This window comes from Letharia columbiana (genome assembly GCF_014066305.1).
Source record: "Letharia columbiana isolate WasteWater2 chromosome Unknown Sc0000014_s0, whole genome shotgun sequence".
Lineage (NCBI taxonomy): Eukaryota > Fungi > Ascomycota > Lecanoromycetes > Lecanorales > Parmeliaceae > Letharia > Letharia columbiana.
Genome location: NW_023501053.1, coordinates 440,771 through 464,986, shown reverse-complemented (window position 1 = coordinate 464,986; position 24,216 = coordinate 440,771). Strand labels below are relative to the sequence as shown.

General features: G+C 28.5%; 4 protein-coding genes across 4 annotated transcripts; 2 read left to right on the top strand and 2 right to left on the bottom strand.

Moving 5' to 3' along the window:
* Positions 1–6,418: 6,418 nt before the first annotated feature.
* Positions 6,419–7,870, top strand: HO173_005322 (uncharacterized protein; the record flags this gene model as incomplete). The annotated part of the gene is made up of 1 exon (XM_037307240.1): positions 6,419–7,870. The coding sequence occupies one exon, from the start codon at positions 6,419–6,421 to the stop codon at positions 7,868–7,870; it is 1,452 nt and encodes a 483-aa protein (XP_037165880.1).
* A 504-nt stretch (positions 7,871–8,374) lies between these two features.
* Positions 8,375–8,959, bottom strand: HO173_005321 (uncharacterized protein; the record flags this gene model as incomplete). The annotated part of the gene is made up of 1 exon (XM_037307239.1): positions 8,375–8,959. The coding sequence occupies one exon, from the start codon at positions 8,957–8,959 to the stop codon at positions 8,375–8,377; it is 585 nt and encodes a 194-aa protein (XP_037165879.1).
* Positions 8,960–9,575: 616 nt separating this feature from the next.
* Positions 9,576–10,595, top strand: HO173_005320 (uncharacterized protein; the record flags this gene model as incomplete). The annotated part of the gene is made up of 1 exon (XM_037307238.1): positions 9,576–10,595. One exon carries the CDS (start codon positions 9,576–9,578, stop codon positions 10,593–10,595), a length of 1,020 nt encoding a protein of 339 aa, XP_037165878.1.
* An 11,643-nt stretch (positions 10,596–22,238) lies between these two features.
* Positions 22,239–23,644, bottom strand: HO173_005319 (uncharacterized protein; the record flags this gene model as incomplete). The annotated part of the gene is made up of 5 exons (XM_037307237.1): positions 22,239–22,531; positions 22,597–22,731; positions 22,773–22,907; positions 23,006–23,319; positions 23,373–23,644. The coding sequence occupies 5 exons, from the start codon at positions 23,642–23,644 to the stop codon at positions 22,239–22,241; spliced, it is 1,149 nt and encodes a 382-aa protein (XP_037165877.1).
* Between the last annotated feature and the right edge of the window lie 572 nt (positions 23,645–24,216).

The following is a 24,216-nucleotide window of genomic DNA, read 5'->3' as shown; positions in this document are numbered from 1 at the left end:
AATCTACAGGGAGAGAAGGGAGGCTTGCCCTGCTACCACCAAGCATCTCCGCAAGAATCTCGAAGACACTAGATGCGGGTTCTTTACTATTTTCGGTTAGTATCCGTTAGCTTATACGGGTTCTTTACGATTTTCGGTTAGTGCCCGTTAGCTTCCGCGCGGCCGCTAACCCGATTAGGGGGCTGACCTAGTTGATAGGGGCTGTACGCCTAGTAGGGGCTATACGCCTAGTAGACAGGGGCTGTACGCGTAGTAGCTGCCTTTTTTAATTAATCTTAAAAAAACATTTAAATAATATTAAAGTTATTTTAATAAATAAGAAATTTTAAAAAAGTTAAGATAATAAAGAAGATAAAAATTAAATTTAAATAAATATATTTTATTTATTAATTACTCTAATAAATATATAATATTTCTTATTATTATTCTTATTATTATATTATTAATTATATTAAAATTCGAAAAATTACTATATATATTAATATTAATAATTAATATAAAAAGATCTTTTTTATATTATAAATTAAATAATTTTAAAATAAAGATATTTTAATATTAAATAAATATTAGCTTTCTAAAAAAAGTAATATTAAGAAAAATATTTTTTTAAACCTTTTTAGAATATTAAAATTTATTAAAATTTAATTTATTAGATATTAATTTATACTCTACTTCTTTATATTAATATTATATCCTTTTTAAAAAATAGATTAATTATCTATTTAAAAGTAAATAATAAAAAATAATTATAAATAAAAATTATAGTTTAGATATCTAAATAATTTTTAATAAATTTTTAAGATATTTAATATTTAATTTAATTTATTAGATTTCTTTATAAATTTATAAAATTAATAAAGAAAGAAAAGAAGATTATAATTTACTATATTTTTAATATTTATAATTATTTAATTAATTATATAGATAAAAAACTCGAAAAATAAAAAATAAAAAGAGTTTTTTAAAAATAAGAACTTTATAAAACTCTTAAGATAATTTATAAAAAATTATTTATTTATTATAATCGAACTTAATTAGATTTAAGCTATGTATATAAATAAATTATCTTTTATATTTAAATTATAATAATATAAAAAAAAAGAAAATTAAAAAATTAATATTAAAAAGTAATTATAAATAAAGATCTATTAAGAAACGCTTAAAAGAATATTTTAAAATTATTAAGATATTAATATTAATAATTAATTATAAAGAGTTAAGCGAATAAATTAATTAAATAAAAATATATTTAATTAAATAATTAAATTTAAGATTAAAAATTTAAATAATAAGAATAAATATAATTAGTTTTAGTAATATAAAAAAATTCTTCTAATTATTATTCTAATTATAATCTTATTTCTAATCTTTATAAAACTTCTTTTAATAATTTAATAAATCTTTTAATTCTAAAGTAATAGAAAAAAATTAAATTAAATATATTATAATCGCTTAAATAGCTTATAATATTCTTTATTCTCTTATAAAAGTTATTATATATAAATAATATTTCTTAATAATTAAAAGATATTATAATATTTAAAAGATATTATAATATTTAAAAATATCATTTATTAAAAATAATTTTTATATTCTAATAATAATTCTTTATATAAAATATTAAAAAAATAAATTTAAATAAGTTAAATTTAATTTTAAAAAAGATCTTAATATATCGAATTAGATTAAAAAAGCTAATAATACTTTATATAAAAATTTAATTAATAATTATAATAATTATATTAACGAAGATAATAAGCTTATAAAAAGTACTTTAATAAATTTAATATTTATAAATTTATTAAGATATATCGCTAATAATTTATAATATATAAAGAAATAATTAATAAATTTATAATTAGAGAGAATTAGTAATAATAAATTTAATCTTAATAAAAAGATTTAAAATAACTTAAAAAGCGAATTTATTTATAAATAATTAATAAGTTTAATTTTAGAACTAGTATAGAGGCATATTATATAAATAAGGTAGAATAGAATAATAAGGCTATTAAACTATATATATAGAAAGGAGGTATAATATAGTAGGAGATGCCTTCGTTAAGGTACTAGGCTATAGAGCTGTAAAACCGCCACCCCACCAAAAAGCCCCGCCCGGAAGGCCAAAAAGGCCACCTGCCGGAAACCCCGCCCGTGCACCCCCAAAGAAATCCTAAAGCACGCTAAATCCTTAACATTAATATATTAAAACCTAATTATTAGATAAAGATAGATTTAAAGTATTTAAAAAAATTATAATAAAATAAAATAAAAGAGTAATAAAGAATTTGAGAGAAGAATAAATATAAAGTTTATTAAGTTTATTTGATACGTTAAAATAAATATATAAATAAAGATAATTATAGAATTTTATTCTTAAAAGATTTAAAGATTTAAAATTTGAAATATTTTTTTATATTATAATTTTAAGAAGAAGAATAGAAATATTTATAATTATTATTATTATTCTAATTATTACTATTAGTAAAAAGATAAATTATTATATTAAATTATTTTATTAAATTATTTTATATTCTCTCTCTCTTAATAAAGAATAATAAATATATTCTATATATCTTAATCGAATTATTTTATAAATATAGAAATTCTAATCGAGATATTTTATATATATATTATTTTATTTTATAATTTTATAGATATATTATATTATAATATACGAGTAAAGGTCTATAAATTAAATTCATAATCTTTTTTTTAATTAGAACTGTCGAGTAAATTTTAATAAGCGATCTTTAGTAAGCGATATTCGAATTCCTTATCTTTAAATATCTATAAGACTAAATTTAATAATTCTTTTTTTATTTGAAAGCCCATATTACGTTCTATAATTTAAAAGAAAAATCTTAAAATTTTAATAGAAAATAAAAAAGTTATTCTAAAATTAAATAATGTATATCTATTTTTTAATTAGAGCTGTTAAGCGAACTTTTAATAGACGATATTTAAATTCCTTATCTTTAAAAACTATAAGACTAAATTTTGAATTTTTTTTTCATCTAAAAGTCTATATTACGTTTTATAGTTTAATAGAAAATAAAAAAGTTATTCTAAATTCGAATAATATACATCTATTTTTTAATTAAGACTATCGAGCGAACTTTAATAAGCGATATTTTTTTAATAATTGCGAATATTAATTTATTTACTCGTAATAACTTAATCGATTTAATTAAAAGGCGTAATAATCTTAAATTTATAATTAGCTATATATATAAATTTAAGATTTTTAAGCTTAATTCTATCTTATTCTATTATATATATTAATAATAGAATAAGATAGAGCTAAGCTTAAAAATCTTAAATTTATATATATAGTTAATTATAAATTTAAATTCGCTACGCTTTTTAATTAGATCGACTAACTTATTATAAATAAATAAATTAGCGTCTATAATTATCAAAATCTCGCTCTTCTATAAAGAGTGATATTAAAAGTTCTATATATGCGCTAAATCTCTTAATATACTTGGCATTTTAATAAATCTAATCTTTTTCTTAAATAGCTTTATTTTTCTAGTAACGATGCTTTATATAACTACGTATATACTTATTTACTCGCTTTATAAAGTTATAGAACTATATATTATCTCTCTTACGACTTTTTCTATACTCGTTATCGCTCTTAAGATAAATAACCTCTATAATATATCTCGATATTTACTCTATTTACTTCTAAATCCTCTTTTATATAAGCTCGTAATTTTAGTAATATAATTATTATTTCTTAATATCTTTATAAGTTCTTAATATATCTTTTTAAGTAATTTAATACTTTATCTATAATTAATAAGACTCGATTATATTAAGATTTAGAGAGTTATTATATTAGACTATTCGAATAATATTTATTAATATATAAACTACTTTCTAATACTTTAATATATAAGTCGAGGTTTTATCTTTTATAACTATTATATTAAGTCGCTCTTATTTATATTTTTAAGCGAATTTTAGAAGCTTTAAAATAAGAATCTATATCTAGTAAGAAGGAGAAGTATAAGAAATATAAGTATATATACTTTTTTCTGGTAGCGATACTAATTAATTCCCCTCTTCTTTTCTTTAATAATAACTTTTCTAATCTTAATAGTAAACTTCCACTCGAGTTTCTTATTAAAAAGATTTCGTAGACCTATTTATTATATATTAATCTTAAATTCCTAAGCTTCTTTAACCTTAGCTTTTAGAGTATTATTAATTTAAGCGAGATTCGCGATATATTCTTTCTTTTTAGTTATAGTTTCGACTTTTCAAATATAATATAGTCTCTTTTTATTATATAAGAAATAACCCTAGAATATAAACTCTATAGTATCTACGAAACGACGTCGTATAGTAGATTTAATAAAGATTTTATTAAATTACCGCTATATACGCACTTTTCCCCGTCGAGAATTTAAGATTATATTAATTTTATTACTTTAAATTACCTTCTTTTAGTACTCTATAATCTAGTCTTAATACTATAAAGCGAATTAATATCAAGCTTTCATTATAACTTTTATAAGAGAGAGTTTTTTAGTAATCTTATAGGGTCGAAAATTATTCTATTTGAGTATATATAGAATCGTTATTAACGAGAGTCCTTATTTAGTAGCTAATATAAATAAGGTTTTTTTATAATTATAGTAATTTCTTTATATAGCGACTATAATAATACTCTTAACCTCGGAGATAATAATTAAGAGTTATTTAAATCTCGATATATTATTTATATATAATAGTAATAATTTTTAAGACTTATTGAAATTAAATCCTCTATTATAGGCTTATTTCTATAGATGATTAATAATAAAGCGGGAGATCTTGGTAATAGTAGTAATAATTTAAATTATAATATTAGCTTTAATTAAAGTAAGTATCTAAAATTTGATATCGTTATTATAATTAATAGCTTAAGCTTTATCTATAAATATTTTAATATAGAGAATATAGAGAGGATTATTTTTTATAGCTATATTAAGAACTTTATATATAATATAAAGTTTTAAAATTCTCTCTTTTTTCTTATAGACTAATATATTTAGTATTAACGTTATAATTTAATAAATATACTCTTTATATATAATTATAATATCGCTATAACGCGTATATACTTTATATATATATACTTTATATATATATACTTTATATATATATACTTTATATATATATATCTTATATATATAGTATTAATATCGCTATTAAGTAAAAAGTAGTAATATTAAGAATATTTAAAATATTTAGAATATTTGCTAAGTATGCTAAGAGATTTAGCGTATATATAGAACTTTTGATACTACTCTCCGTATGTCTCTCTTATTAAAAAAATAGATATATATTATTAATACATAGAATAACTTTTTTATTTTCTATTAAAATTTTGAGAATTTTTTCTTAAATTGTAGAATAAAATGTAGGCTTTCAGATAAGAAAAGAATTTCTAAATTTGATCTTATAATTATTAAAGCGCAAGGAATTCAAATATCGCTCATCAAAGTTCGCTTACCAAAGTTCGCTCGACAGCCGACAGCCCTAATTAAAAAACAGATACACATTATTTGATTTTAGAATAACTTTTTTATTTTCTATTATAATTTTAAGAATTTTTTTTTAAATTATAGAATAAAATATATGCTTTCGAATTTTTTTTTCTTTTTCTTAAATTTAGTCTTATAATTATTAAAGCGTAAGGAATTCAAATATCGCTTATCAAAGTTCGCTCACCAAAGATCGCTCACCTATTTACTCGATAGCCCTGATTAAAAAAAATGTTTATGAATTTAATTTATAGGCCTTTACTCGTATATACTAATATCGCTAAAATATTAAAATATTAAAAAAAAAAAAAAAAATTTTTTTTTTTTTTTTTTTTTTTTTTTTTTTTTTTTTTTTTTTTTTTTTTTAATAATTTTTTTTATATTTTTTTTTTTTTTTTTTTTTAAAAAAATATAATTTTTTTTAAATTTTTTTTTTTTTTTTTAAAAAAAAATTTTATAAAATTTTTTTTAAAAAAAAATAATATACTAGACTCTATATAATAGATCTAGATAATATTTATTAGTTATATTAATATAATAGGATAGTAATCGAAATAATAATACGGAGAAAATAATTTGTTGCCTCTCGGCGTTTATCGGATAAGCCGTCAAAACCAACAGTGGCTGCCGTTTTTCCGCGCTAGATGCTACATTGGCAATATTTCTCCAGAGTCCAGATCGCCTTTAGATATCAACAACAACAATACCACTGGTGCCACCACCCTAACAGTAATTGGCCCAACCTTCGTATCGCCTCTGGATCTCCCGTTTGAGTAGCGGCAAAATATGGGCTTAACGCAGGAATCGATTTCCTGTCGTCTCCCCCACCCGACGAGACTTCACTACAAGACTCATTCGTTCCAGTAATGCCAGAAAACATGCTCCCGCGACTTCCCCAGGGCGATTCTTCCCTTATTTCCGCCCTCTCACAAAGCCTCTCGTTTCATTCCTCGCCTGAGTCCTTCATCTCAACTCGCGCACGAAATACAGCAGCTCTACATTCATCAAACGCAGCCGGGAAAGAGGAGACGGCCTCCCAAATCCCTACCGTGGTTCGTGCAAGAATCCTCAACCGTAACGTAGCCGTCGTCTCTTCTCATCGCCTCTGCGAAGATATCCTGCGGGTTGGGAACGGAGAGCCACAGAAGACAGTGACGGCTATTACAATGGGGGAGATGATCGGGCCCAACACGTTTGCAATCCGACCTGCATACCATGAATTAATGTCAGACTTCTTCCCCCCTCCCAACATACTCCTATTAGATTCACCGGACCATGCTGCGAAGCGGAAAGCGTGGGACGAACAACTGTCATCCATCCCCGCAGAGACATCCATAGAGGTGCAAGAGATTGTAGACGATCATATCAAAAGCTGGCCATCAGAAAGCACAATCGACCTTTACGAGAGCATGAAGGATCTGTCATGGCGAGTGCTCCTATATATATTTCTGCAGCTACGCTTGACGGACAAGAAGTACTCCGTCGTGGAATCCCTGCAAGAGAAGCTCCTGCGGGGCCAATTTTCTCTATTTCCCGTGTCCATACACACCCCATTCTGGCGCTCGCCACGCTCCAAAGCTATAGAGGCGCGGCGCGAACTTCAAAAGCTACTAAAAGATCATATCTCTCAACAAGACAAGGGCTGTCCCTTCCTGCAGAAAGGTAAGATTGATGAGGATGAACTAGCGTCCAACGCGATATTATTCACAAGCTCTATCGCAGTCAAAGCGCTGGCGTCTCTCTTGACCGCGAGCTTGCTCAATCTTTTTCTGCTGCCATGCGAGCCCACGTTGGCGTCACGCGTTCGAAAAGAAGGCTCCCAAAACGGCCAAATCCTTTTGAGCAGCATCTTGTTAGAGACCGAAAGACTCAGCCCGCCTGTTGTCGGTATCATGCGTCGAGCGCAGCAGGATGTCATTCTTGCAGCCCCTGAGGGCCAACCTCCTATACTGGTTCCTGCTGGTTGGGACGTATGGCTCTATTTTGTGAGCGCGGGGCGAGATCCGGCAGCGTACGAGCTGGCGGATACATTTCTTCCGGAGAGATTTATCTCAGCCAACGAGACCAGGGACAACTTTGCGTTTGGCGGATCCGGACCAAAAGTGTGTCTTGGAAGAGGCGTGATTAGACATATAATCAGCACTGTTGCGACGAAGATTGTAGATGCTGATATCAGGCTTGAGGGCTCCGTTGCTGCTGAGGGTGTTAGAGGCTGGTTGGGTTGGGACAGCGGCGTTGGTGTAGATGCCTTTGCGAGAGACTTGAAGCAATTACCATGTCAGAGGCCAAAGGAGGCCATACGCATTCTTGTACATCGTGGTCGTGGCTAGGTCAGATAGGCTGTAGCGTGCACCGGGAACCCCAAGGTTCTGAGTGATGCTCTTGTGGCTGGTAGGCTATCACGATTTGTACTTGACGCTCAAGAGTGTTTCATAGACCTTTCTTCCAGGACTCCCCAGTCAGGTATCGTCTTTTGAATTGCCTCAGACTCAAGATCAGCCAAATAGTGTTTGTAATTCCTATTGCGCCTGTACCCATTTGACAGGGTAAGCGTAGTCTTCTGAATGTTTCTATTGCCGAGTGCCCTGTGTGAAAACCAAAGACGTGTAAAATCCAGTAAACAAGATAAACTCGACAAAGACCATACGTCGCAAGATACGTAGTGTTCACCGCCAGAATGGTAAGCCGCCATGAGCGCCGGAAGTTATAGAGATACCAGTGTAACGTCCCAACCGGCGTTCTGGTATTTCAAGATTCTAGATTAGCGTGCGCTCCTTAGACATCCAACTCCTTTAGCCCTCATCCTAGGCAGCCGACAAAAAAGAAGCGGCAACTCACGAAGCATTCATCATCATGAGCATAGTAATTACCAAGATACCTTTCTCGCTCCCGCGAAGGATATACCATTGCAGCAGGCCCAAAGCGCTTGCAAGCCCAACATGGTGCCAGGCTAGCACGCGCCACCTGATACCGTCAAACACGGCCTTCGTGCTCCCGCCTGTTCGCTGTCTTCGCAACCACGCAGCCAGAACTAAGATTACAGCATCTTGCAAAAGATACCCTGTCTCGAGCGCAGTGATGCTGTTGCCAAGAGTGGAGCGCGCTTGAATGATTCTTAGCTTTGCGCCGTCGTACGCACCGCCTTGTCCAGCATCAGGCTGAGTATCTTCCAGTTGAATGGGGGGGCGAGCAGAAGATGGACGAGGATACCAGTCGTCCCGCCTCCTGCAGAGTTCGTATGTTGATAGACACGTGACGAGAGTGCAGTGGAAGGCGGAAATGGCCTCGCGAGACTTGTCGAAGCGAGAAGGCGTGGCGGTGCGAGGCGTGATGAGGAAGAAGAGGAGAGGGTAGACGGTCAGGGACCCGGCTAAGGGTAGTTGGGAGGCCAGGGCGAGAGGCCCGCTGGAGGTGTCCATGCGTGGATTTCGACTGGAAAGGGGAGCAGTGCTGGTGTGAGGTGGGGGAATGTCATAAGTGCTAGTACTGTCATAGTCGAAATTCTAGCTATAAGAGCAACGTTCAAGGAACAAGGAATCCTGTAGAAATTGCTAAAGGACTAATTTAAGACTTCTTATAGAATATCCTAATGCCACCTGCTTCGGATCATGGTTCTTTATCTATGCTGTCATTTGTGACAGCACAGTGGAATATACACTTACTCTACTCGTACTAGGTGTACCGGTGTTTGGCAACACCGGGCTCGCCTATTTCCGACCCCGCCGACCCCGCGTTAAGCATCGTCTAATAAGTCGATGCAAAAGAATTCATCGACATTCGGCAGGAAGCGAAAGTACGCGGGCAGTGACACACCACTGTAATTAGCTGTACGTTACTACTGATAGCTTTGATGTCGTCACCGTCAAGTAGCAGCTCCGATACGGTTGAACCCAACACTTCTATCCTCGGCTAATGGTACTGGATCTCCGTCGTAGCATCATTCCTCCTTCCCCCTCATTCTAATCCAGTGCCAGCCCAGGTACCGCCATTGTGACTTCTTGAAATTGACTGCGCCTACTTCCTGCCAATCAGACCATGCCTCCAGACCCTCGCACATCCGTATTCCTCCCCCGTCTTGTCCTAGGAACCGCGTTTGCGACAGCAATACTTCTTCCTTCTCTACACTCCCCATTCCTCTCGACTCTTTACCACTTCCTCTCGCAATCCGCCTTTTACCGCTTCTCCGGCTTCGAGACGCTGGAAACCATCTTATTTTACCTGCTCATCGAAGTCATGTACACCGTCAAATTCGTCCACAACCCGCATTTGCGCATCGACGTCCGCGGCCCTCAAAGCGCCGAGTTCGACGCCCGTAACCCTCCCAAGCGGCCACGCATGCGCCGGCCCTCGCGCCGCATGGGTGAAATAGCAACCTACGCCGCCCCACTGTTGACATTGGACTTCACACTTATTAAGAAGTACGCCGGAGTCCCTGTGGCCGCCATCAGGCAAACAGGGGGCTATTGCCCACTAGTGACAGACGGGAATATCAGCTCCTCCTTCCTGCGGCCCACACTGCACAATTTCTCAATCTCCTCCCCACTCCAGCTGTGGCGCGCCATCCCCGTAAATCCCCCAAGCAGCCGTCGTCTTGTTTTCGAACTGGTGGCGTCATTCTTCCTCTATGACGCGCTCTTCTTCTTCATCCACATCGCCTTCCACCGGATCCCTGGCCTCGCCTCCATCCACCGGCCGCACCACACTCATGGCGAAATGCACCCACAGGTCACGAACCAGCTTTCCGTGGCTGAGCGGTTAGCGTTGATACTCCTGGCCAATTTCGCGCTGAACGTCATCGGGGCCCATGTATTAACGCGGACTGCATTCGTGCCACTATTTGTTTACCTGCTAGTCGACGTACATTCGGGCATGGATCTGGAATGGAGCTACGACAAAGTGCTACCGCGGGGATGGGGTGCTGGGGCGCGGAAACATGCGCAACATCATCGAGGGCGGGAGGTGGGGTTCCAACCATTTTTCTGCTGGTGGGATGAGGGGTTGGAGGTCTTCAAGGGGCTTTGGGTGAGCGAGCATAGCGTGGCAGGGACATCATGAGGTAGATTCCTACTCTCCGGTCCTAGCCCAAGAGCGCGGCATACCACCAAACCCTGCATGCACTTGTCAGCTTATACACTTGTAAGTTCAAGCTCTATCTGATAATTATTATATTATAACTATTACTTATCTTTATAAATATAATAATTTTTAAACTTTTAATATTTAAAAATATTAGTATATACGAGTAAGCCTATAAATTAAATTTATAGCCTATTTTTTTAATTATAACTATCGAGTAAATTTAATAAGCGATCTTTAATAAGCGATATTTGAATTCGTTACTTTTAAAGAATTATAAGACTAAATTTTAAGATTTATAAATATTCGAAAAGCGTAAATTACGATCTATAATTAAAGAAAAAAGTTATTAAATAATTAAAAGTAGAGATAGAGATTTTATTACGAATTAATTCTTTATACTCGACGAGTAAAGGCCTATAAATTAAATTCATAATCATTTTTTTGATCAGGGCTATCGAGTAAATAGGTGAGCGATCTTTGATGAGCGAACTTTGGTGAGCGGGCTGTCCGGCTGTCGAGCGAACTTTAATAAGCGATATTTGAATTCCTTGCGCTTTAATAATTATAAGACTAAATTTAAAAATTATTTTTTTATCTAAAAGCCCACATTTCGTTCTATAATTTAAAAAAAAATCTCAAAATTTTAATAGAAAATAAAAAAGTTATTCTATATGTTAATAACGTATATCTAATTTTTAATAAGAAGGCGCGGGAGAGCGAGATTTTAATGAGTTGCGGATACTAATTTATTTACCCGCGATAACTTAGCCGATCTAGTTAAAAGGCGTAATAACCCTAAATTTATAATTAGCTATATATATAAATTCAAGGTTTTCTAATTTAGCTCTATCTTATTCTTTTATATATATTAATTTACCTTTCTAATTAGATCTTAGCGCGTCTCTCTTTATATATATATATATATATCTATAGACTATATAGATTAATTAATATCTTTTATATTATATTAATATATACTCGTATTATTTAAAAGTAAGTTATCTAATTAAAATTTTAGCGTTTTAATACTCGCTCTTCGTAAATAGCTCTATTTTTTATTTTTTTTTTACTATAACTATTATATATATTATTATTTTATAACTTTATATAGTATTAAGATTAGTTACGCTCTTAAAATAGCTATAACTATTTATAAATTACTATATCTTTAAAGAATTTAAAGAAATCGAGCGAAAAATAAATATAAAAGTCTTTATCGTAATTGCTATTATGCGAAAAGTAATTATTAGAGCTAAGAATAAAGATTTTAATAATATTTTAATATATCTCGATAACGAAAATTATATTAGAGTCTTTACCCGAATAGAAGACTAATTAAATCTCTTAAAAATAATATATTAAACTATACTTAAGTATTTATATAACTCTTATTAAAAGACTATTAATTAAGAGAATATTAGAATTTCTAGAGTTAATAAAAAATAGAAATAAGATAAAGATAGATTATAGTTATTAATCTCTAGATTCTTACTTATAAGAGTAACTCTTTAATATATATACGAAGTAGAGAATAATTATATTATAAAGAGAATTAAGTATAAAATAAAGTTAAAGAAGTTATAATTAAACTATTTTAACGAGTATAAAAGAATAAATCTTTATATTATTCTTCTTAAAGAGCTTAATAAAGATTCTATCTTTATTATTAATAATAAGTATTATTATAAAATTTAAAGTAATAATTATAAATGACGATATATTTTAATAAAGAAAGAAAAATCTATTAAGATTATAGCTATAGACTATAGTTAAGACTTTAGTATAATTTATATAAATATATTAAGTCTCTTATTTTACGAAGTTTAATATCGAATTATAGTACTATTAACTAGTACGTACTACTATTAAAAGATATAAATTAAAAGTAGAAATAGTATTAAGAAATTACGAACTTTAAGAGAAAAAAAAGATATCTTATAGTAATTCTAAGAATATTAGAATATACTCTTATTAAGATAATATCTACTCTATATTTTATATAAAAGAAATACTAATAGATTATAGAATAAGAATCGTATTATTAAGATTTATAATTATCTTCTTAAAGAGAGTAATAAAGATAAATATAATAAAGATCTAAAAAAATAACGAAATCTAAAGTAGATTTTTAAGTATATATCTCTTCTCGTATTTAAAGACTATAATATCGATATCGAGTAATATAAAGATTATATTCTATTAATTTATTTATATAAATACGCTAAGAAAGTTATAGTTAGAAATCTTAATAAGAATATATAAGTAATTAAGAATAATACTTTTATTTATATTAAAGTAGTAAAATTCTATATTAAAGAATAAGAACGACGTAATATTAAGAAGCTCGATTAGGCTTCTAATTCGTCGAATTTATATTAAATTAAGTTATTATAGAACTCTATAAAGAACGATTTATAGCTATAATAACGAGAAATTAAGAGTATAAGTAAAGTTTTTAAAGATAAGATTAGAGAAGAATTAAAGCGAAAGTGGAAATTCTCTATAAATCGATATAGAAATAAGTAAGTTATAGTTCGTTAGGCCGTTAATAAGATAAATTAAAATTTTATCTTTTACTAAAAGATAGTAATAACTTTAAAGAATAAATATATCTTCTCGAGAGTATCTTTTATTAGTTTAATTTTACTTGAAATTCTTTATAGTTATAATATAGTCTCTAACGATCTTCTAACGCTCTAAATAACGCTTTAATATATTCTTTATTTATCTACGATTTATTTATTTTAGAAAGATCGTTTTATTAAGTATTATAATATCGATAAAGAAGATTTAAAAAGTATCGATTTAACGAAGAATAAATATAATATTATCTCTTACTTGAGAACGATAATACTTAATAGAGAAATTATTTAAGATTTCTTATTACTTAGTTAAGTAGTATAACGATTTAGAAAGTTACGTATATATATATAGAGTTATTATTATTATTATTTCGTTAATTAATAGAAGAGTATATCGCTCTATTAACTTCTTTCTCTATAAAATAAGATATATTTTAATACGATTTCTAGAAGATCTAAGTAGATTAATTAATAGATTCTCTCGACGCTATTAAGCGAGATAACTTACTTCTAAATAATACGAGTATAATAGAATAAGATAGGGCTAAGCTTAAAAATCTTGAATTTATTTATATAGCTAATTATAAATTTAATAGATCTACGTCTTTTAATTAGATATCGCGGATAATCAAATTAGCATTCGTAACTATTAAAAAAATAGATGTACGTTATTAACATATAGAATAACTTTTTTATTTTCTATTAAAATTTTAAGATTTTTTCTTAAATCATAGAATATAATATGTGCTTTTAGAAAAAAAAGAATTTTTAAATTTAATCTTATAATTATTAAAGCGTAACGAATTCAAATATCGCTTATTAAATTTAAAGTTCGTTCGCAACTATTTAAAAAAATAGGTGTACGTTATTAACACATAGAATAACTTTTTTATTTTCTATTAAATTTTTAAGATTTTTATTAAATTATAGAACGAAATATGAGCTTTTAGATAAAAAAAGAATTTCTAAATTTAGTCTTATAATTATTAAAGCGTAAGGAATTTAAATATCGCTTATTAAAGTTCGCTTACTAAAGATTACTTATCTATTTACTTTATAGCTCTAATTAAAAAAAAATTATAAATTTAATTTATAAGCCTTTACTCGTATATATATAACAAGAAGGTGCAGAAAGTCCGAACACAAAACCCTGGCATCTTGGCATTCTAGTATTTGACAAATTTCTGAATAGCTTCATAATCTATATACGATGTTTTATATAATTACGTATGTACTGATTTACTCGGTCAGCTGGATTATAGGGCCGCTTATCCCCTCCTTACGGCCCTCCCGATACTCGTTACCGCCTCGTAAACGAATAACTTCGCAATATATCTAGGCATACGCTGCTATCGCTACTGTGCACATAGTAATATCGTAACTGTATACCCCGTATGCATGCAGTAATATCGCTACTATGTACTTCATATACATACACCTATATATATAGCATTGATGCGCTACTATGCAAAGCATTGATATTCAAGATATTCAAGATATTTGTCAAGAATGCCAAGGGTTTGAAGCCCTAACCTAATGTTCAGGACTTCGATGGCAACCTCCGTAAAGGCCTATGAATTAAATTTATGAAGTTAGATTTTCTAAGTTAAATCGAATTTTAGCCTTAGCCCTAAATCAAATCAAACTCTAATCGCTTACTATGCGTTTTTAACCTACTTTATTATTATAAAATTAATTTAATCTATATAATATATAAGTATATATATACGAAGAGAGGCGCGCTAAGGCCTAATTAGGAAGGTGTAATAATTATTTATAAAAAATAGAGAAAGGCTATATTCTTATAGTAAGAAGTATCGAAATATCGAAAAGAAATAAAGATAACATATTAATTAGTGGTGTGAATTCTATAATATCTCTTATCGTAATGAAATTTTCGAATAATAAAATAGCTGTAGATATCGAACGGTTTTAATTTATTTAAATATATATCGTTTTAGAGTAATAATTTAATAAAAACGTAGAGAGCATATAACGTGAGATCTTGAAGAGCTAAGCCGTGTTCTTAATAATAATAGTCTTATTATCACTTAATTTCTTATAGTATTCTCTATATTTATCTATTATAGTTTCTTCTCTTATTTCTTAATATAGTAGAAATAATAGATTAAGTTATAGTAATATTCTTCGCTTACTAAGTAATAATTTAATATAAAATTATAAAGAGTATATAATGTGGGATTTTAGAGAGCTAAGCCGTATTCTTAGTCTAAGAGTCTTATTATTATTTAGTTTCTTCGTAATATTCTCCGTATTTATCTATTATAGTTTCTTCTCTTACTTCAATATAGTAAGGATAATAAACTAAGTTATAGTAATATTCTTCGCTTATTAAGTAATAATCTAATATAGAATCGTAAAGAGTATATAACGTAGGATCTTAAAGAGTTAAGCTATATTCTTAGTGCTAAAGATTTTATTACCGCTTAATTTCTCGTAATATTCTTTATAATATTCTCTATAATATTCTTCGTATTTATCTATTATAGTTTCTTCTCTTACTTCTTAATATAGTAAGAATAATAAGCTAAGTTATAATAATATTCTTCGCTTATTAAGTAATAATTTAATATAAAATCGTAGAGAGTATATAACGTGGGATCTTAGAGAGCTAAGTCGTATTCTTAATACTAAGAGTTTTATTACCGCTTAATTTCTTTATAGTATTCTCCGTATTTATCTATTATAGTTTCTTCTCTTACTTCTTAATATAGTAGAAATAATAGACTAAATTATAGTAATATTCTTCGCTTACTAAATAATAATTTATTATAAAACTATAGAGAGTATATAATGGAGATTTTAAAGAGCTAAGCCGTATTCTTAATATTAGAAGTCTTATTATCGCTTAATTTCTCCGTAGTATTCTTTATATTCGTCTATTATAGATCCTTCTCTTATTTAATTAAATATAAGGATATTAAGAGTAAATATATTTATAAAATAATAAAGAACGAATAAAAGAGAAAGACGCGTTTTAAAAGATAGTATCGCTAGATTAAAAGATATTATTACTAATTTAAAAGGAGTATATAGAGGAGAATGATAACTATAAATCATTCGAGCTCTTTTTAAAAGTCTTTTAATGTGTTTATAAATAGTAATAAATAGCTATTAAGCTAGGCCCGATTATTAATAATAAGAATTCGCGAAGAAATAATTTAAAGAGTTAGTAAGGGCTTTAAGAGGCGGGTAAAAGAAGTATATATATCTAAAATGTTAAGTAACCTTTAAGCGAGGTATTGAAGACGATTATATTTATCTTAATAAAATTAGTAGAATTAATAGAATTAGTAGAAAATAAAAGAATAATAAATATATTAATAGGGAAAGGATTATTATTATTTAATTCTAAACGCGTCTGGTATAACTATTATAACTATTATATTTAAATATTTATTTAATTTATTAATAGTAAGCTAAATTTCATAATTTTTATAGCGTTAGAAAGCGTAAAGCGAGCTTTATAATTTGAGGAATTATAAAGTAACTATATATATCGTAAGCTGAGTACTTTAAAGTATAAAATATCTATATATAAATTTTTAATAAGAAAGGCGCGGAAGGCTATCGGGCTAATTTAGCCGGTTTAATTAAAAGAGCGTAGCGAACCTAAATTAATAATTAACTGTATATACAAATTCAAGATTTTCAAGCTTAGCCCTACCTTATTCTGTTATATATACTAATTATAATATAATATTTCTTAATAGATGATAGTAATATCTAGTCTTACTTTATAGAATATCTAGACGTTATTAGACGTTTACGTAAAGTCTATATTAATATATATAAAAGAATAAGATAGAACTAATTTAAAAAATCTTAAATTTATATATATAGTTAATTATAAATTTAGAGTTATTACGTCTTTTAATTATATTATCTAAGTTAGCTCGCTAGCTCTCTCGAGCTCTCTTATTAAAAACTTAAATATATATTATTTAAATTTAAGATAACTTTTTTATTTTCTACTAAAATTTTAAGATTTTTTTTTAAATTATAGAGTGTATTTTACGCGTCTTAAATTTTTAAGAATTTTAAAATTTAATCTTATAATTATTATAAGGTAAGGACCTTAATTATCGCTTACTAAAGTTCGCTTATTAAAGATCGCTTATTAAATTTACTCGATAGCTCTAAACTAAAAAAAATAATTATGAATTTAATTTATAAATCTTTACTCGTTAATATCTAATAGTATAACGCTTTAAGTTAATTCTTATATCTACTTATTAATTATCGAGTATTATTTAATTAAAAATCTACGTCTAAATCGATTATTTTAATATATTTATTAATCTTATTATATCTAGTTCTATAAGAGATTAAAAGTAAAAAAAAATTAAGAAATAAGTCGTCGACGATAATATATTATTTATAACTATATTAGAGCTAGAAGTAATAATATAGCGTATCGTTATTATTATAGCTATTAATATAACTATTATAAAAGAAAGAATAAATATTAAAATAGCTAAAGCTAGATTAAGATCTTCTTTATCTACTTTATAAATAACGTTATAGTAAATAAATTATTTCTCTTCTTAATCTTCTTAATAGTAAATATTATCTATTATATTTCTTATCTTATAATCGAAAAATAAGAGATAGAGATTAGAGAAGATTAGCTAATTTAACGATATCGATAACGTATAAATATTTATTAATCGTATTCGAAGCGTAATTAGTTATAAAAGTTATTAATATATATAAAAGAATAAGATAGAGCTAAACTTAAAAATCTTAAATTTATATATATAGTTAATTATAAATTCGGGTTCTCTACGCTTTTTAACTAGATCGGCTAACTTATCGCGAGTAAATAAATTAGCGTCCGCAATCATTAAACGTCCGCAATCATTAAAAAAATAGATGTACGTTATTAACATATAGAATAACTTTTTTATTTTCTATTAATTTTTTGAGATTTTTTTTTAAATTATAGAACGAAACATGGGCTTTTAGATAAAAAAAAAATCTAAATTTAGTCTTATAATTATTAAAGCGCAAGGAATTTAAATATCGCTTATCAAAGTTCGCTTACTAAAATTTGTTGAAAGTAGTAGGTGAAATACTTGATTGATTAGATCTAACTGCAGAGAGTATTACGAATATATATGTCGCCAAGCCTCGGCAAATCTTCCTCGCCTCGGTAAACCTTTTAATTTAGTTAGGTAATATATTTCGATACTCTTATATACTCGAAATATAGCTTAAATCAAATAAGTATAAAAAATGAAAAAATATTTCCACTCCTCTATTTCTTCTATTCGAGTAAATAATTATATTCGAACGTCGGGTAATAAAGGTGAAGAGGGTATGTAAATAGAAAAAATTCTATTTACCCTATATAAAAATTCCATTTTTTATTAAAAAGCGGTTTTTTAAAAATTTTATTTCTAGTACGCTTAGTGCACATTAAAGATTAATTAATTAAAGATCGAAATTAATAACGTTTATAATAGAATAAATAAAGTAAAAAATTGAAATCTAAAAATAACTATATTATATTTCGAGTATCTAATCCTCGGCGATATAGTAGTAATATACGTCTTATATATAATACGTTAATAGAATAAGATATAGATAAAGACGTTTTAAAAGAGCTTTAAAGATTTAATAGCGATAATAGTAATAGCGTTAAAGAAATAGCTATTTTAGTATAAAATAATAAGTTTATAGAGTATTAAGCTTAATATAGCGACTCGATAAGCGATTTAAGTAAATTATTTAAGATATAAAAACTAATTAGAAGTAGGCTCTTATATAAATAATAAGATCGAAAGACTTAATTTTATTATTTACTTCTTAAGATGCTAGAATTAACTCTTTCTAATAATAATTTATTTACTTCTTAAGATATTAAAGTTAACTCTTTCTTAATAATAAGCGTATCGCTAAAATATAAATCTATCTATCTTTTAAGGTATTAAAGTTAACTCTTTTTTAATAATAAGTATATCGCTAAGATATAAGAAATAATTATTCTATAAGCGAGGTTTTAGATTAATAAGTTTTTAAAAGAGCTTAAATTTATCTTTATATAGGGCCTTAATAAGCTTATTAACTATTTATTTATTAATAGAAATATATTTAAAATTTATATTATTATTAATAATTTAGCTATATACTTAATAGTATTAAATATTAATATACTTAATACGATTATAATATTAAGAATTCTTTATTAAAATAATTACGTTTTAATTATTACTAAAAATAATAATCGTTTAAAGCGATTCGTTAAAGCGAATTTAATTAAATAATTCTCGAAGCTAAATAACTTTCTTTATAATCTAAATTTAATTAATATATTTAATTTTATAGATAAATAATATAATAATAGCTTATCGCTTAAAAGATTAGCTAATTACTCTACTCTCTAGATTATAAATATAATCTAAAATTAATTTATAAATATCGTAATTACTAGTTTAATTAAAATCGATATAATTAATTAAGTTTTAAAGTAAATCTTTATAAGTAAGGTGCTAGTAAATAATTACTTTAAAGTATTAAAAGATATACTTAATAACCGCGTAATAGGCTTCGATAGAGTTTAAAAAATATTATAAGATTATTAATATAGTAAATATAATATTTAATCTCGTATCTAATATAACGTATATAAGAGATTTAATAGTTAATTAATAAGTTTTTAGTAACTTAATAAATATTATATAATTATTATTAGCGAGAAATATTTATACGTTAATCTCTATAAGAATAAATTATAATTTATATTCTTATATTTTATATCTTAGTATTTAAGAAATTATTTAATATAAATTAATTAATCTAAATATAATATTCGATTAATATAATTATAAATTATAATTATATTTAAATAGTAATTATAAAGATTTAAATTATTTATTTTAAACTTAATATTAAGTATATTCTTAATTTATTAAATATTAGATTAAGAAGAGCTAGTAATAAGAATATTATCTATATAGAGAATAATAATAATATCGATATTAAGATTAATAAATATATTATAATTAATATTAATAAGAATAAAATCGATTTCTTATATATAATTAATAAAGATATTATATTATATACGCGAGGATTACTTTAAATTATAGAGTATCTTATTAAGCTTATAAACTTATCGAGAATATTTTTCTAAGATAAAATTAATAAGCTATTTTATATAGATTTCCTCTTTAATATCTCTATAGAGAAAAGCGATTTTAATATTTATTTATTTTAGATTTTAATCTTTAATAGTAATTAAGATAAAGATAGTTTTATAGAATATAAGCTTAATTATTAAAGCGAAGGTTTTATTATAATCTAAGTCTTCGCGTTATTTAAAATTATATATTATTTAGCGAGTTTTATAGCGAGTAACTTTATTATTAAATTTATATTTTAAGATATAGATCTATTTATTATAAAGTATAATACATTTATAAGATAGATTAATAAGAGCTTAAATATTATTCTCTTTTAGCGACTCGAATTCTTCGATTATACCGCCTTTTTATTACTTATAAAAAGAATTATTTATAATAACCTCTTTATAGATTTTTAATTTATATAATTTTATATTTACGACTTAAGTAATTATAATATAAAGTATAAAAGAATTTAAAGAGAGATTTTATAGAATTAAGTAAGGATAATTAGAATATAAAGGCGTATCGCCTTATATTATTAGAATAGATTAAGATATAATAATAGAAGTATTTAAGTTAAAAGAAGTTATTACGAGCTTTAAAGGCCTTAAAATAAATCTAAATAATTAAATAAGTTTATTTATATTTATTATATTTATAGAAAAGAAATTTTTAGCTAAGGAAAGCGTTATAGATTTAGATATATTTTCTTTTATAGCTAAATTATTTAGCGACTAAAGAGGTATTAAATTAGATAAGAGTTCGTTCTTTTCTCTACTCTATATAATTTTCAATAAATATATAATATTATTATTTAATAGTAATATTTAATAGATATAATTACTATTATAATTTATAAGAATATCTTCTTAGATATAATATTATTCTTTCTTTTATTTAATAACTAATCTTTTTATTATAGTAAAGCTTTTAATTCTAATATATCTAATATATATTAAATAAGATTTATATCTAATATAAGTCTTATATAAAATAAATTTATAGCTTATAATAGAGCTATAATTATAAAAATAGTTTATTATTATTATAAACTCTAATTAAAACTTTTAATTAATATTAATATTTTTTATAATAGTATTAATAATATTAAAGAGAGTTTAATTAAGTTATTTAATAATCTTATTTTATTTAAGATTTTCTAATTACATTAATTTTTAAATAATATTATAATTAATATAATAGATATTAAAATTATAATTCTTATACTCGCTCTTATAATCACTTCGTAGATATTTAATAATATAATCGCTATATTTATTATAAAGCTAAAAGCGCTTAAAAATTATAAAAATATCGCTTTTTTATTTAATAATCTTAATTTTAAAATATTTATTATAATTATCTAGAAAGATAATAAAGTATTTATCTTTATCGAAACTACGCGGGGTAATAGAGCTATAAATATTACTATAAATTAAATTATTTAATCTTTTTCTAAAGCGAATATAAGATTTATATAGCGTATTCTTTATCTTTTTAATAGTATACAAGTAAAGGCCTATAAATTAAATTCATGGAGTTGGATTTTTCTAAGTCAAATCGAATTTTAGCCCTAGCCCTAAGTCAAATCGAACTCTGATCGCTTGCTGTGCGTTTTTGACCTACATAGGCATATATATGCGGAGAGAGGCGCGCTAAGGCCTAATTAGGAAGGTGTATCGAGTGTGAAGGATTAATTCGTAATAATTGCCCACAAAAAACAGAGAAAGGCTATGTCCTTATGGCAAGAAGTATCGAAATATCGGAAAGAAATGGAGATAACATGCCAATTAGTGGTGTAAATCCCACATTATCTCCTGCCGCAGTGAAATCTTTCGAATAATGAAATAGCTGTCAGAGAAAGACATCGGACGGTTTCAATTCGTTCAAATATGCATCGTCCGATGTCCCTCCTGCAGAGGCTTAATTGACTGTGATCGTCGCAGTAGATCCTCCTCTTGTAACGTCATTGTAGTGATGTACCATATTAATGCAGTGGGGATGACAGGCCAAGTTGCAGTGGTGTTCTCCGCTTGCTGAGTGATGATTTGACGTGGGATCTTGGAGAGCTGAGCCGTGTTCTTGACGATGGTGGCCTTGTTGCCGCTTGGTTTCTCCGTAGTATTCTCCGCAGTATTCTCCGCATTAGCCTGTTGTAGTTCCTCCTCTTGCTCCTTCTCTTATAGAGTATCAGACTGAGTAGCTAGCTGAGTAGCTGACTGAGTGGCTAGCTGAGTGGATGACTGATATGACGTGGGATCTTGGAGAGCTGAGCCGTGTTCTTGACGATGGTGGCCTTGTTGCCGCTTGGTTTCTCCGCAGTGTTCTCCGTAGTGTTCTCCGCATTTGCCTGTTGTAGTTCCTCCTCTTGCTCCTCCTCTTGTAGAGTATCAGACTGAGTGGCTAGCTGAGTGGCTGACTGAGTGGATGACTGATATGACGTGGGATCTTGGAGAGCTGAGCCGTGTTCTTGACGATGGTGGCCTTATTGCCGCTTGGTTTCTCCGCAGTGTTCTCCGCAGTGTTCTCCGCATTTGCCTGTTGTAGTTCCTCCTCTTACTCCTTAATGTAGTGGGGATGACAGGCTAAGTTGCAGTGGTGTTCTCCGCTTACTGAGTGATGATTTGATATGGAATCGTGGAGAGCATATGACGTGGGATCTTGGAGAGCTGAGCCGTGTTCTTGGTGCTGGGGGCCTTGTTGCCGCTTGGTTTCTCCGCAGTGTTCTCCGCATTTGCCTGTTGTAGTTCCTCCTCTTGCTCCTTCTCTTGTAGAGTATCAGACTGAGTGGCTAGCTGAGTGGCTGACTGAGTGGATGACTGATATGACGTGGGATCTTGGAGAGCTGAGCCGTGTTCTTGACGATGGTGGCCTTGTTGCCGCTTGGTTTCTCCGCAGTGTTCTCCGTAGTGTTCTCCGCAGTGTTCTCCGCATTTGCCTGTTGTAGTTCCTCCTCTTGCTCCTCCTCTTGTAGAGTATCAGACTGAGTGGCTAGCTGAGTGGCTGACTGAGTGGATTACTGAGCTGATAGGGTAGGTAGTGTTGACTGAGCGGCTGGTCGAGTAGTATGTAGGGGAGGACGATGGCTGTGAATCCGTTCGGGCTCTTTTTGAGGGCTTTCTAACGCGTTTATAAGCAGTAGTAGGTAGCTGTTGGGCTCGCTTGCGGCCTCGATTGCCAGCAGTAGCGGATTCGCGTTAGTAGGGGCTCTAAGAGGCGGGCAAAAGGGGTGTACGTGCCTGAAGCGTTTAGTAACGTTTCCGCGAGGGGTACCGAGGACGATTGTGTTCATATTGGTGGAATTGATAGAATTGGTAGAGTGGTGGAAGAATAATGGTTACACAAACAAACAAACAGGTGGAAGGATTATTATCCGATCCCGGACGCGTCTGGTGTGGCTACCATAACTACCATATTTGAATGTTCATTTCATCCACCAATAGTAGGCCAAACTTCATTATTTTTACAGCGTTAGAAAGCGCAAACTGAGCTCTATAATTTACGAAATTATGAAGTAATAGCATCCGTAGGGAGCTGGTTATTTCAGAGTGTAAAACTTCTATATATAAATTTTTGATAAGGGAGCTCAGGAGGGCTAGCGGGCTGACTTAGCCGGTCTAACTAAAGAGCGTAGTAACCCTAAATTTATAATTGGCTGCATATACAAATTTAAGGTTTTCAAGCTTAGCCCTATCTTATTCTTTTATATATACTGATAAAGCGTAAAGCTCTATTTCTATTGAAATTCGAATTATATAACTCTTAGCGTCTTAACGATTATGTAATATAATTATATAATATATCTTAGTATATTTATATCTAATTACTCTTTTCTTTTATAAAATTCTATAGTTAATATAATTA